General features: G+C 34.3%; 1 protein-coding gene and 1 pseudogene across 1 annotated transcript; both read right to left on the bottom strand.

Annotated features, from left to right (window-relative positions):
• Window positions 1-8,121: 8,121 nt before the first annotated feature.
• Window positions 8,122-8,701, bottom strand: LOC131856767 (uncharacterized; annotated as a pseudogene).
• A 2,039-nt stretch (window positions 8,702-10,740) lies between these two features.
• On the bottom strand, window positions 10,741-12,180 carry LOC131040012 (uncharacterized). The gene has a single exon (XM_057972885.2). It carries the CDS (start codon window positions 12,007-12,009, stop codon window positions 11,056-11,058), a length of 954 nt encoding a protein of 317 aa, XP_057828868.2. The 5' UTR covers window positions 12,010-12,180; the 3' UTR covers window positions 10,741-11,055.
• Between the last annotated feature and the right edge of the window lie 218 nt (window positions 12,181-12,398).

A 12,398-nucleotide genomic window follows, 5' to 3' on the forward strand; every position in this document is an offset into this window, starting at 1 on the left:
GGAATTTGAAGTGTTCGGTTAGTTCAACACTTGCAACTAGATCAGAAAGGAAGCCAACCTTCTCTAGAGATAAGACCCCCTCATGCAAGGTCTCACACTTTGGGGTCTTTTCTATTATGTCATTGGAATGCTAGATCTGATCCAACAAGATACAATTTCATGTGACAACAATTTTTGGCACGCTTAGTGGGAATCTCTTTGCAAGTTTTCTATAAAAAAAATCACTCTCCATGTAGTTCTAGTTCAAGTTTTCAAATCTTCATGCTAAGAAGTGGTGTTGCACTTAGCATTTCAACCTTGAAGAGGTCTTCATTCAAGCACTTGGCTACGCTGCCTAAGATTTGAACTCTTGTTCAAGACTAGTTGCTGATTCCATACCTTTAATCTAAATAAGGGCATCTTCTAGATGTAATTTTCAGTATTAAGAGATTTCATATTAAAATTCTAGAAGAAGAAGAGGTAGACTTTCACTATTACCAACTAGGAGAATTGAATTTGTAATCAGCACATCTCTTAGATCTTAGCCTACTAGATAAGAGCAAGAAATTGAGTCCACTTAGAATGAAAGTTCAAATACCATTATTCAAAGAATGTGATCATAATTACGATTATGAAGATCACCATTTTGAAGCTCATAAACAAGTGAAGTGAGGTTAGAACATCTAAGAAAAACGTGTTCAAAGAAAAACATCACTAGTAGAAAAACATCACTAGTAGAAAGAATATGAACATCTGTTAAACATCATTACCGATATGAAATCACCATTATTAAAAATTGTGATCATCAATTACGTATATGAAATCAGCTTTACTGAAAGAATGTGATCATCATTACAGTTACAGAAATCATCGTTACTGAAAGAATGTGATCATCATTAAGTTATGGGAATCACCATTATGAAAAGTTATAAACAAGTGAAGTGAGGTTAGAGCATATAAGAAAAATGTGCTTGAAAGTAAAGCATCACTGCTAAAAAGAATGTGATCATCATTATGGTTACGAAAATCACCATTGCAGTTATGAAAATCACCTTTACTGAAGCTTACGAACAAGTGAAAGTCATTACAGTATAAACAAGCAGATGAGGTTAGAGCATCTAAGAAAAAAGTGAATGTCATGTAAATCTTCAAATAGTACACCCATATTCTCAAAACTCAACTCCTGCGATTTTAGGCTTGTGGCAGCGCATATTTACAGATTGGACAAAAGTTCGAGTATGTCAACCACTTGATTATACACTTACCATGGTAGAGATGACCACACGCCATCTTTTTCGCTAAATCGCCCTCAATCATGCGCTCCTGGCAGATACAACACATACCCGTATCACAATCATCTTTGATTTCAACAGTCACCAACTTCTCCACGGCAGACTTTTCTGCAGGAACTCTACGAGCAACATTCTGATTTTCATCAGCCAACATGTTAACAATTCTTTCAAAATCTGCATCATCCTCTGCATAGTCTTCCATACCAGTGAAAAACCGGCCATTGTGGTCATGCTCACTTTCATATTCAATCGGCTCCCCATTACGCTCAAAAAATGTATAACGCCATTGTAATCTTTTCCTACCACTTTCCAAAGACTGCATTATGTCCTCCCAGAAAAAACTCCGACCTGAAATCCTTATTGTTACAGGAATTTCATTCATAGAGTCCAGTGTCAAACGCAGAGGAAAAACATTCTGTCTTCTCTCTCTCCTATCTTCATTAACTGTTAAATACTGGTTGTTACTCCAGTCAATTACATGCCTGTCAAAGGCAAACAGTAAGTTGAGATATATGGTAATACGGTATCTTTCACAGTAGATTTGCTTAATCAAAGCGGTTCTGTTATTCCTTGCATAAGCCTCGTAAACTGTATCAATGGACGTCGCATCTCTCCGGTTTATGCTTGTTATGTCGGGAACTCCGATTTCTATTATATATTTGAGGACTTGGGAGAATAAGAGTCCGCTAAATTGTTGATTGAATGATCCTTCACTGAATAATTTCTCTCTTAAGGTTTGTAATTGTCTTCTGCTAATGCGCCCGCTTTCGTCGCATCGGCATCCGAATTCAGACACATTTCTTTGCAGTAGCAGCATGGGAATCTCACACTTTGACCACGCCCTTCTTCCATTCTGGGAATGTTATTAATTACGTAACTGGTAATTGAAAACGAAAGATCCCAGGAGGAAGGAGGGCGATTTTTAATTACCTTAAATTGGTTCGAGGAGGATGAAGGGCGATTTTGGGTTTGCAATATGATCTCAATTTATGTGAGTTTAATTTGTTTCAGTCAACAGGTGTGTTGTTTTGTTAGAGAGGGACGGCGCTTTCTCACAGAGGTCAATATCAACTTAGTTGGTAAACATGTTGCAGAAACAAAATTAATGGCCAGATAGATAATATTGTGTTTATGTTTCACTTTTTATTTTAAAATAAATTAATTTTTTTAAAAGTTGTTTTTTAAAATCATATTATTATCCTATTAGTTTGTGTGATAAAGGTCTTATGTTGTGTATAGGGTTTGTATTCATGAATATCATTATATTTTATTTAGGATCATTGATTGTCAAGAAAATATATTCATACGAATATAGCAATAATCACATCAATCATAGTTACATAAGCATTCTATATCTTTTTAATGACATGTTTTTTATCTTTGTGCATTGAATATAGGGCTTGAATGATATCAAAGAAGTCAATATTCTTCTATCTGTCTATGGCTATGGGTTTTCATATGTTCTTTCATAGTATTCATTTTTTAGATGTAGGTACAATTATATGTGTGAAATTCTTGTACATCAACAATAACAAAGGATAAGATTGAAAATCTCAAGACAAAACAGGAGGATTCTTCTAAGAAAGTGGACATTCTAGAAGCTATCGAAATAGGTAACCTCAATTCTTTGCCTAATTATCTGAAGGAATTAACAAAAGCCATAAGCAATGCAGAGGCTATTACTGAAGCTTATAGTTCTCAATTTAAGGTTGTGGAGGCTAGGTTTAATGAGATGGAAAAGAGGATTCATGGTCATGAGAATACCCTGAAGAAAATTGGAGAACAAAGCCAACAAATTTCGAAAGCCTCAGTTGATAACTTAAGAGTGATGAGTAGTAAACTGGAACAATTTCAATTGGAAAAGAACATGATAGATATTTCTGAGGATAAGGACTTGACCCTTGAAGGTGTGGCTACTAGACTTGGTAAAAGAACCCGTGCGAGTATGAGGAAGATGGCTCACAAGCCAAGGATCTGGATGATCTTAAGAGTGTTGTTGCCTCAATGGTCCAATTGGAGAAAGAAGAAGTGGAGCTTCTCAAGGATTTTTATTGGTTCTATTGTTTTGTTCTCTTGGATGTCCCTTAGGAGTCGTTGTGTTGTCCCTATGTTACTTTTGGTTCTCTTGATAGCTTTTTGTATCCGCCAGCTATGTCAGTTTGTTGTTGTGTTCTATCTAGCTGGACCTATCATGTTTTATCTATTTTCTATCTTGTTGTAGAGGGTTTCGAGGCCCCTTCAAAACCTTCTTTTCATGTAATAAAAAACAATAACAAAGGATAAAACCACACTAGTTAGACTAAGTTGCATGGGCAACCTAGTTTTACGAGAAACTCATGAGTACAAATCAATCTTAAGAAACAAGACTCTCAAAATGATATTAAAATCACATGTTACATTCTAATAAGGAAGAAGAACATCATGATTATGATATCTTGATTAAATGTCTCGAAATCAAAAGAAATATGTAATGGTCAATAGATTAAAATCTTTGGGAATAATAAATTACCTACTATAAATGATGATTCACCCACTTCAGTTTATTTTGTTCACCTACTGGTAAGATGCTTCTCAATAAAAAACATGTTCAATGGACATGATTTAATCTATAGGGAAAATAGTTCAAGAGACATAGTTTCCTTATATGATGGATCATGTTTCCCAACTCATTATCAGATTCCCCTAGATCTTATCAAACATTCATCTTCCAATTTTGAGCTACCAATCCTTTAGGACCTTGTGATTCACATTTCCATAACCTACCTATAAGATTCAATCCATCTCCTCCTTAACCCTTCTTCAATTTATTCTATTTTGAGAGCCCATAGTCATTCCTCTCTCTTTCCTCATATTGACCAATTCTTTGCTACCACATCAATAACCATACTTTTCTTTCACATACCTTTATCTATCCATAGTAGTTATTTATATCTCAATCGAGACACACTCTCCCTTTGAGTACACTTATTCTCTTTGTTTCCAGTAGAACACATACACTTTTTATTTCTTTAATTTCTCATTTTAAAGCTCATATATATTATTTCATCTACAATCAACTTTTTTTCTAATAGTTAACCACCAATATGAGTGACTTAAGGAATATCAAAACCGATGTCAATAATTTGCAAATCTCTAAAAAGTGGATCTATCAAAGGAGTTACTTCATTTAATCCATCAATTGACTTATGATATCCTAGAGAATATCCTTACCAATGTGATATATAGAACCTAAATTTATAGTGTGTAATGGTAAATACACTACCTTATTTAATCAAATTTCTCTAATTACTTTTATGATGAACATGAATGTTGGATAAAAAAATTCATGAACCTTAAGAGATTATGCATTTAATTAGTTTTATCTTTTACCTAATTCTTATATTTTCTGGTGAGTTAGTCATCAATATCATTAATCGCTTAAAGTAAAATATAACAAATTAGTATAATGTAAGCAAGAAGCAAATGTAAAATAAATAATCATGTTCTTGTATTAAAAAAAATGAATATACTTAAATGATAATCAACTATAAACATTAATATTTGAGGTTTCTTTATTGACAGTTTCCTTCACAACATCAAAGAAAAAGTTATTTTCAATATTTACAGTTCATTTTTTAGAATTATGTGCTACTTTATGTGACTATGCGGTAAAATTGATAAATAAAAGTCTCCTAATTGTGGAATATATAGAAATCCTTATCATCCCCCATAAGTTTCAAAATTGAAGTCAAATGATAAGTTCACAAAAATAATGTTGATGGATTTAAACATTAATACAAGACTATACATAGAAAATTTTAATATTATCATCCCAACATTATTAACCTAAAATCATTGATCCTAATATAATCAATAATATATTATACTATTTTATAGATAGTAGATATCTCTTCATGTGCATTAGCCAAATTTTTCTTCATAATAGTCATTTCTCCTAACATGTGGTGCATATGCTCCTACATATCACCCAACAAAAAGAGACCTACAGTCAAGGCCCACCTTGAACTAAGCTATGATTTGTTATTCTTTTTGTCATGATTCTTTATTGGCATGTAGGAATTATCACCCTAGATCTATAGTATCTGGTCTTGGCCCTACCTTTAGTATGTGGTCTTGCCATGCTAATGCTTGATTATGCTAAATCATTTTTATTTACCAAACCTTGATTAAATTATTATAGAATTTTTCTAGCTAAAAAATTAAGATTTCAAAAAGAAAATATCTATTTTTTTCCAAGCTACCAGTATTATTTGTTCACCCCATATTCACCTAGATAGTGTAGTAAATTATATCCATTTACAAATTTCACTCTTAGTTTGGATCCACTTTGGTTGTTATGCCTAATGTGTACCTAACTCTTTTCTGATGATGCTCAATTTTGGGATTGTTTATGTTAACTTGGTGCATACCCCTATTAATGACCTTTTTTTATCCCAAACAACTAGAATTGGGGTGCCCAATGTCCTAGACTAGGGTTTCCAATGCCCCAACTAGGCAGTTTGGACACAAAATTTGAATTATGAATATTGAAATTGCAAATAGTAGGAAACTATGCTCTGATGTCAACCTTCCCTAAAAAATAAATCTAAAAAGATGTAATTTGCATATAAATACAACTCCCTCTTTCATTTGAAACTAGCACCATCAACTATCATCCTATGAGAATTCAATCAAGTATGTTTAAGGCAATTGAGCTTATTTAAATCTACAATGGAGTTAAGCATTAAAGTCTATGTATTTGTTTCATCAATCACGATCAATCATAATGTGCTCCTCCATTGTGAAGAAATGCATTAACAAATTCCAAGCAACATCAAGCATTATTTGAGCTTTCAAGCCAAGGGTTTCATAGCTTAAGTAATATTTGTTAAGTAAACCATTTCCATTATTGTTTTGGTCTCTATCCTTCTAGTGACAAGCTCTCTTTTTCATCAATCACTATTGTAGTGGAAGTGGAACGACCAACAAGGGTTTCAATTGACTACTTGACAAGCCCCTATGGAGAACAACCCTTCTTTCCCATTTTCATTTGTGTAGGTTTAGATCCGACCATAGAGTGCATTACAAGTGTGTAGAGAAGACAACAACAAACATTCATAGATTTCAAACAAGTGAAAACCCCTAAGGTAGGGCACCCAGCACCCATGTCTAACACTTTTTGGTTTAATTTTAGAGTAATAGACATACAAGACCTCCTAACTAAAACACTATATCCTTCTATTTGCACATACAACCTCAAAATGGGGTGCCTAGTACACTAGTCTAGTATTTTTAGGTTCAACTTACTATTAAAGATTCATTTTTTGTGTCATCTTTCTAGATCTAAGCTATTGTTTTAGATATTTTTTTTTGTAATCCATCGTTATTGTTGAGATTTATCATTTTCTTATCATTAAACCTAGATCATGAACACACATTACGATTTCAGTTCCAATCACATGTCAAAGAGGGAATTATCAATCAAAGTTTTTGGCTCTCTTATGAGGATTGTAGCTAAACCTTATTCATTTTTCCCCAAAAAAATTTGTGCACAATTGAGTTTTTAGTTTGCATCCATAGGCTAAGATCTTAATCCACGTCAATCATCATCCATTTTCAACATTTTTTAATACTTTTTTCCACCACACGATTTCTTTCACATTTTCCATTCTTTCTCCTTTATTTGAGGGACTTCCTATGCTCTTTTCACCTATCTAATATATTCTAATATATTAATAATAATAATCTATTTTATTCTAAACAATCAAATTAGTTCTTAATAAAATTAATTTAAAATCTTAGCCATCCAAAATCAATTGCCAATCATTTAAATAATAATTTTAATTTACATCAACAATCCTAAATTAAATTAATCTGCAATTATAGTCAATAATTTAATGAAACTAATCCTAGTTAGTCATCCTCAACTACCTTCTATTCCAACTCAAATGAACTTTGAATAGTAGCCATCCACTTAATCGAATCATTCATAACCCTTCATTTTCCAACTACAAGTAAAAAGGTTATACTTTTCTCCTAAACTAGATTAAAAAAATCGTCTCTTTGAATTCTAGCGATTCATTTTAGATGAAACTCAAACCTTCATTCCTCTCATTGAAGCTCTATGAATATATCACCCTTAATAAAAAAGAGTGAAAATAACTCAATGCAAATATATGCTACCACATTGAGCACTTTGTAAGAGCAAATTGACACCCAAACACATAAAGAACATGCCCAATCGCCCACACTTTACATCGATTTTCTACATCCTTTTTAATTTGAATCATTTGCTCTCTCTATTAGATTGTAGTGGTGGGACTTAAATAGAATTCAAATTTTGTTTATGTTTTCTTATTCATTACTTTATTTTCCCCCAATACATGCATGTCTCTATAGGTTGACTTATCCTCCATTTAATTTGTTGTCTCTCCTCCATTACCTGCTCCCTAATCTGTTATATATGTGTTCTCTTAATTATCTATGATAAAGAGGTTGCAAGAATAATTTACTGTTTTATATAAGAAAACCAACTCAATGCAACATACAGTCATAAAAATATATGTGTCTTAAAATACATTTCATTTCTTTCTTTCTTTTTTCCCTTTTCCTAATATAAACTATTCCTAAATATCATACAATTAAAAAATAACTATTTATCCTTTTCCACATACATAAAACAAAAAGTCGTTACTTACTTTTCACCTAATAATTTAACTTTTAAACAAAAAAAAATTAAATACACTAAAAAGAAAATTAAATAATAATAATAATAATAAAAACTTGACCTACATACTTTTACAATTCATTACCTACAGAGAGATCGACGCCAAAGAAAAAAACCAATGAAGAGATTCATGCACATACAAAACTAAGCCTTGCCTTCCATTCTGGCCCACGTGATTCCAATACAGGCATCAACAAAATCATCATCTATGAAATCACAAGAAAAAATCTACAACCGATCGCCATAACCCTTCTTAAACGCCTGAGAGATAAACAATCTGGCATATCCTCTGATACGATTCGTCACACGCTTGACGCAAATGACCGGGTTATTAGCCTGGGGAGTGGTCGTATTCTCAACACGGTAAAAATACTTACGCAACGAAACAGGCGGATGGCTCCTCAATTTGCTCAAATTGCTCTCAAACTTGGACGAAGGAAGGTCAGTGTTGATCCAGTCGTCCTTCAAATACGCAGAGCTCCAGAGCGCAGAGCCCGGTTGCGGAGCACCCCCTTTGGCCGTCGGTTTCCACACGCAAATCGCCCTTTTGGGCAGAAGTTCAGCCATCGTTTTATCAAACACATGGTTATTCTGATGTATGAGCTATTCTCCATTGATTAAAAATATTCTAGAATTTTGTTGGTTTAAAAATTAAAATTTCAGAAGAAAAAAAAAAAGAAACTTGTATTTTTTTCTAGTTACTTAAACTATGTATTCACCTCATTTTCATCTGTCATATAGTAAATTATAACCCTTTACAATTTAACATTTTGTTTTTATCCACTTTAGTAGTTGTGTCTAATGTGTACCTAATTCATGTTTGATGATGCCTCAATTTCAAGACTTTTCTTTGTTAACTTGGTGCATACCCCTATTAGACGTTGGGCACCCAATGTCCCTGCCCTAGACTATGACATCCAACACCCCTATATAGATAGTTTGGCCCCAAAATTTGAATTACAAATGCTTACTTTGTAAATAATAGGAAGCTACACTTTGATGTCAGCCTTCCTCAAAAATTAAATTAAAAAAGGTGTTGTTTGCATATAGATATAACTCCCTCTTTCATTTGAAAGTAGAACCATCAACTATCATCATGTGAGCATTCATTCAAGCATATTTAAGGTAATTGAGCATAAATCTACAATGAAAGAGTTAAGCATTTAGGTCTACATCTTTGTTTTAGCAATAATGATCAATTATAATGTATTCCTTTAGTTTGTGCAAGCACCCTCAAATTGGGTGCCCAACATGCCAGTCCAACATTTTCAGGCTCAACTTAGAATAATAGATTCCTTTTTGTGTCCTCTTTCCAAATCTAAGCTATTGTATTAATTTTTTGTTCTGTAATCCAATGTTATTGTTGAAAGTTATAATTTTCTTATCATTAAACCTAGATCATGAATATAAATTACATTCTTAAATCCAATCACATATCAGAAAGGAAATAATCAGTCAAAATGTTTGGATCTCTTATTAGGACAATAATTGAACCTTATTCAATGTTCCCCAATGATTTATGTGGACTATTGAAATCTTAGTTTACATCCATAGGCTAAGATCCAATCCACACCAATCATCACCCCTTTTCAACATTTTTTAATACTTTTTTCCACCACACAATTTCTTTCACATTTTCCATTCTTACTTCTTTTTTTGAGAAACTTCCTATTCTATTTTCACCTATATACTATATTAATAATAATCTATTTTATTCTAAAAATCAAATTAGTTCTAAATAAAATGAATTAAAAATCTTAGCCATTCAAGATCAATTGCTAGTCAATTAAATAACAATTCTTATCTATATCAACAATCCTAAATCAAATTAATGTTCAATTCTAGACATCAATTCAATGAACCAAATCCTAATTATTCATCCTCAACTACAAGCTATTTCAACTCAAATAAACTTTGAATCTCAGCCATCCACTTAATCAAATCATTCATAACCCTTCAATTTCCAACTACAAGGAAAACATTTATACCTTCTTCCCAAACTCAAATGAAAAATACTCTCTTTGAATTCTAGCCATTCATTTTAAATGAAACTCAAACCTTCATTCCTCTCATTAGAGCTCCATGAATGCATCATCCTCAATAAAAAAGAGTGAAGATAACTCATGCAAATACATGCTACCACATTGAGCACTTTGTAAGAGCAAATTGACACCCAAACACATTAATAACACACCCAATCACCCACACTTTACATCGGTTTTCTACATCCATTTGAATTTGAATTCCTTTTCTCTATTAGAAGCAATGGTGGGTCTTGAATTGAATTTGATTTTTATTTATGGTATCTTGTTTGTTCCTTCATTTTCCCCATTACATGCATGTCTCTATGTTGAATTAATCTCCATTCCATATGTTGCCTATCTCCCATTACTTGCTCTCTAATCTATTACATATGTATTCTCTATCTATAAAAAAGAAGTTGCAAGAATAATTCACTATTTTAAGTAATAGGATCAGCAATGCAACATACAATCATAAAAACATGTGTACCATAAAATACATTGCATTTTTTTTTTCCTTTTCCTAAACTAATGTAAAATATTCATAAATATCATATGATTCAAAAATAACTATTTACCCTTTTCCACATAAATATAACAAAAAAGGGTTACTTTTTACCTAATAATTTAACTTTTAAATAAAAAAATTTAATTACACAAAAAAAATATTAAGTAAAAAAATAAAAACTAAAAACTTGACCTAACAAAACATGCTCGTATCCCTCCCACCGACTCCGATTGATTAGACACATAACCCACTCTTAATATGCTACAATCAAAGAAAAAATCAACTTTACATAATGAATGTAGGGCCTAGTGAACTCAGCCAGGTTCTCGGTACAAATCAATGAAGACCGCACATTCCCATGGCATCCAGCTCATTACAGGCAAAAAGAAAAAACCTAATCTTTCCTCTTTCGATCAATGAGACTAAAACATTCTAACAGTAATTCCTCATGACCTTGGGATTTGCAACAAATACTTTTACAATCCATACACCTACAGAGAGATCGACGCCATAGAAAAAACCAATGAAGAGAATCATGAACATACAAAACTAAGCCTTGCCTTCCATTCTGGCCCGCGTGATTCCAATACAGGCATCGACAAAATCATCGTCTATGAAATCACAAGAAAAAATCTGCAACCGATCACCATAACCCTTCTTAAACGCCTGAGAAATGAACAATCTAGCATACCCTCTGATACGATTCGTCACAGGCTTGACGCAAACGACCGGGTTATTAGCCTGGGGAGTGGCCGTATTCTCAACCCGGTAAAAATACTTACGCGACGAAACAGGCGGATGGCTCCCCAATTTGCTCAAATTGCTCTCGAACTTGGTTGAAGGAAGGTCAGTGTCGATCCAGTCGTCCTTCAAATAAGCGGAGCTCCAGAGCGCAGAGCCCGGGTGCGGAGCAGCCCCCTTGGCCGCCGGCTTCCACACGCAAATCACCCTTTTGGGCAGAAGTTCAGCCAGCGTTTTATCAAAAACATGATTGTCCTGGTGTATGAGATAATCCCCAAGTTGGTCCATCAGCCATTTTTCCATCTCCGGCGGGTCCTGGTGCCCGTACTCTGTTCGGATCTCCACAATTAGAAACTCCGATTGCGTCTCTGACAGAAACCGTTTGATGTCCCGGATGACCAAATCGACCTTATAGCTTTTCAGTATCCCGTGGCAGACCCGTCGTGAGGCTTCGACCCGGATGTCCAGAACTCTGGTGCCACCAACCAGTTGATTATAGATGGAGCATTTCTGGCACCGGGCGAGCGGGCGGGACACCAGTGGAATGCCCATTTTATCTGTCGCAGAATCGTGGGTGCCGGGCCAAACGACGTCTTTGATCCGCACTGTGTTCAGGTTCAGCTTTGACATCCATTCTTTGCGATTGCCGTCGGCTGTGGTGTAGTCTGACCCGGGGAAATCGACTCCCTCTGTGCCGTTCAGATCTTTCAGAGCCCGCTTTTGTTGGAGTACTGACTTTTGCTTTGAAACCTGGCCTCCCATGGCTCTGCTGGTTTGGTTTTGCCGTCTCTATGCAGAGGGATTAGAGATTAATAGATCATATAGCCTGGGCCTTCCATTGTATTCGTTGGCCGGCCATGAAGGTCGAAGGACGGGTCTATCTGACCTAGTTCATTGGTTTCCCCGGTCCGGCGAGGTGATTGGATGGGTATGAGTGTGTTTATCCGGGTAAGGTCGTTATCAACGTCTTTTTTTATGTTTGGGCTGTCAGGTCAATATTGTGTTGGGCTGTCAAATCGACATTGCCAGTTGTCACTACTATTATTGGCCCATCCTTACCCTTTTGTCTTGAGATTTTTAGATGAATAATCAAATTGAATAGCAATAATGGGAAGAAGACAAATGTTTAGGGCGTGCGGTCATTGTCATGG

The sequence above is a fragment of the Cryptomeria japonica genome, chromosome 7 (genome assembly GCF_030272615.1).
Source record: "Cryptomeria japonica chromosome 7, Sugi_1.0, whole genome shotgun sequence".
Lineage (NCBI taxonomy): Eukaryota > Viridiplantae > Streptophyta > Pinopsida > Cupressales > Cupressaceae > Cryptomeria > Cryptomeria japonica.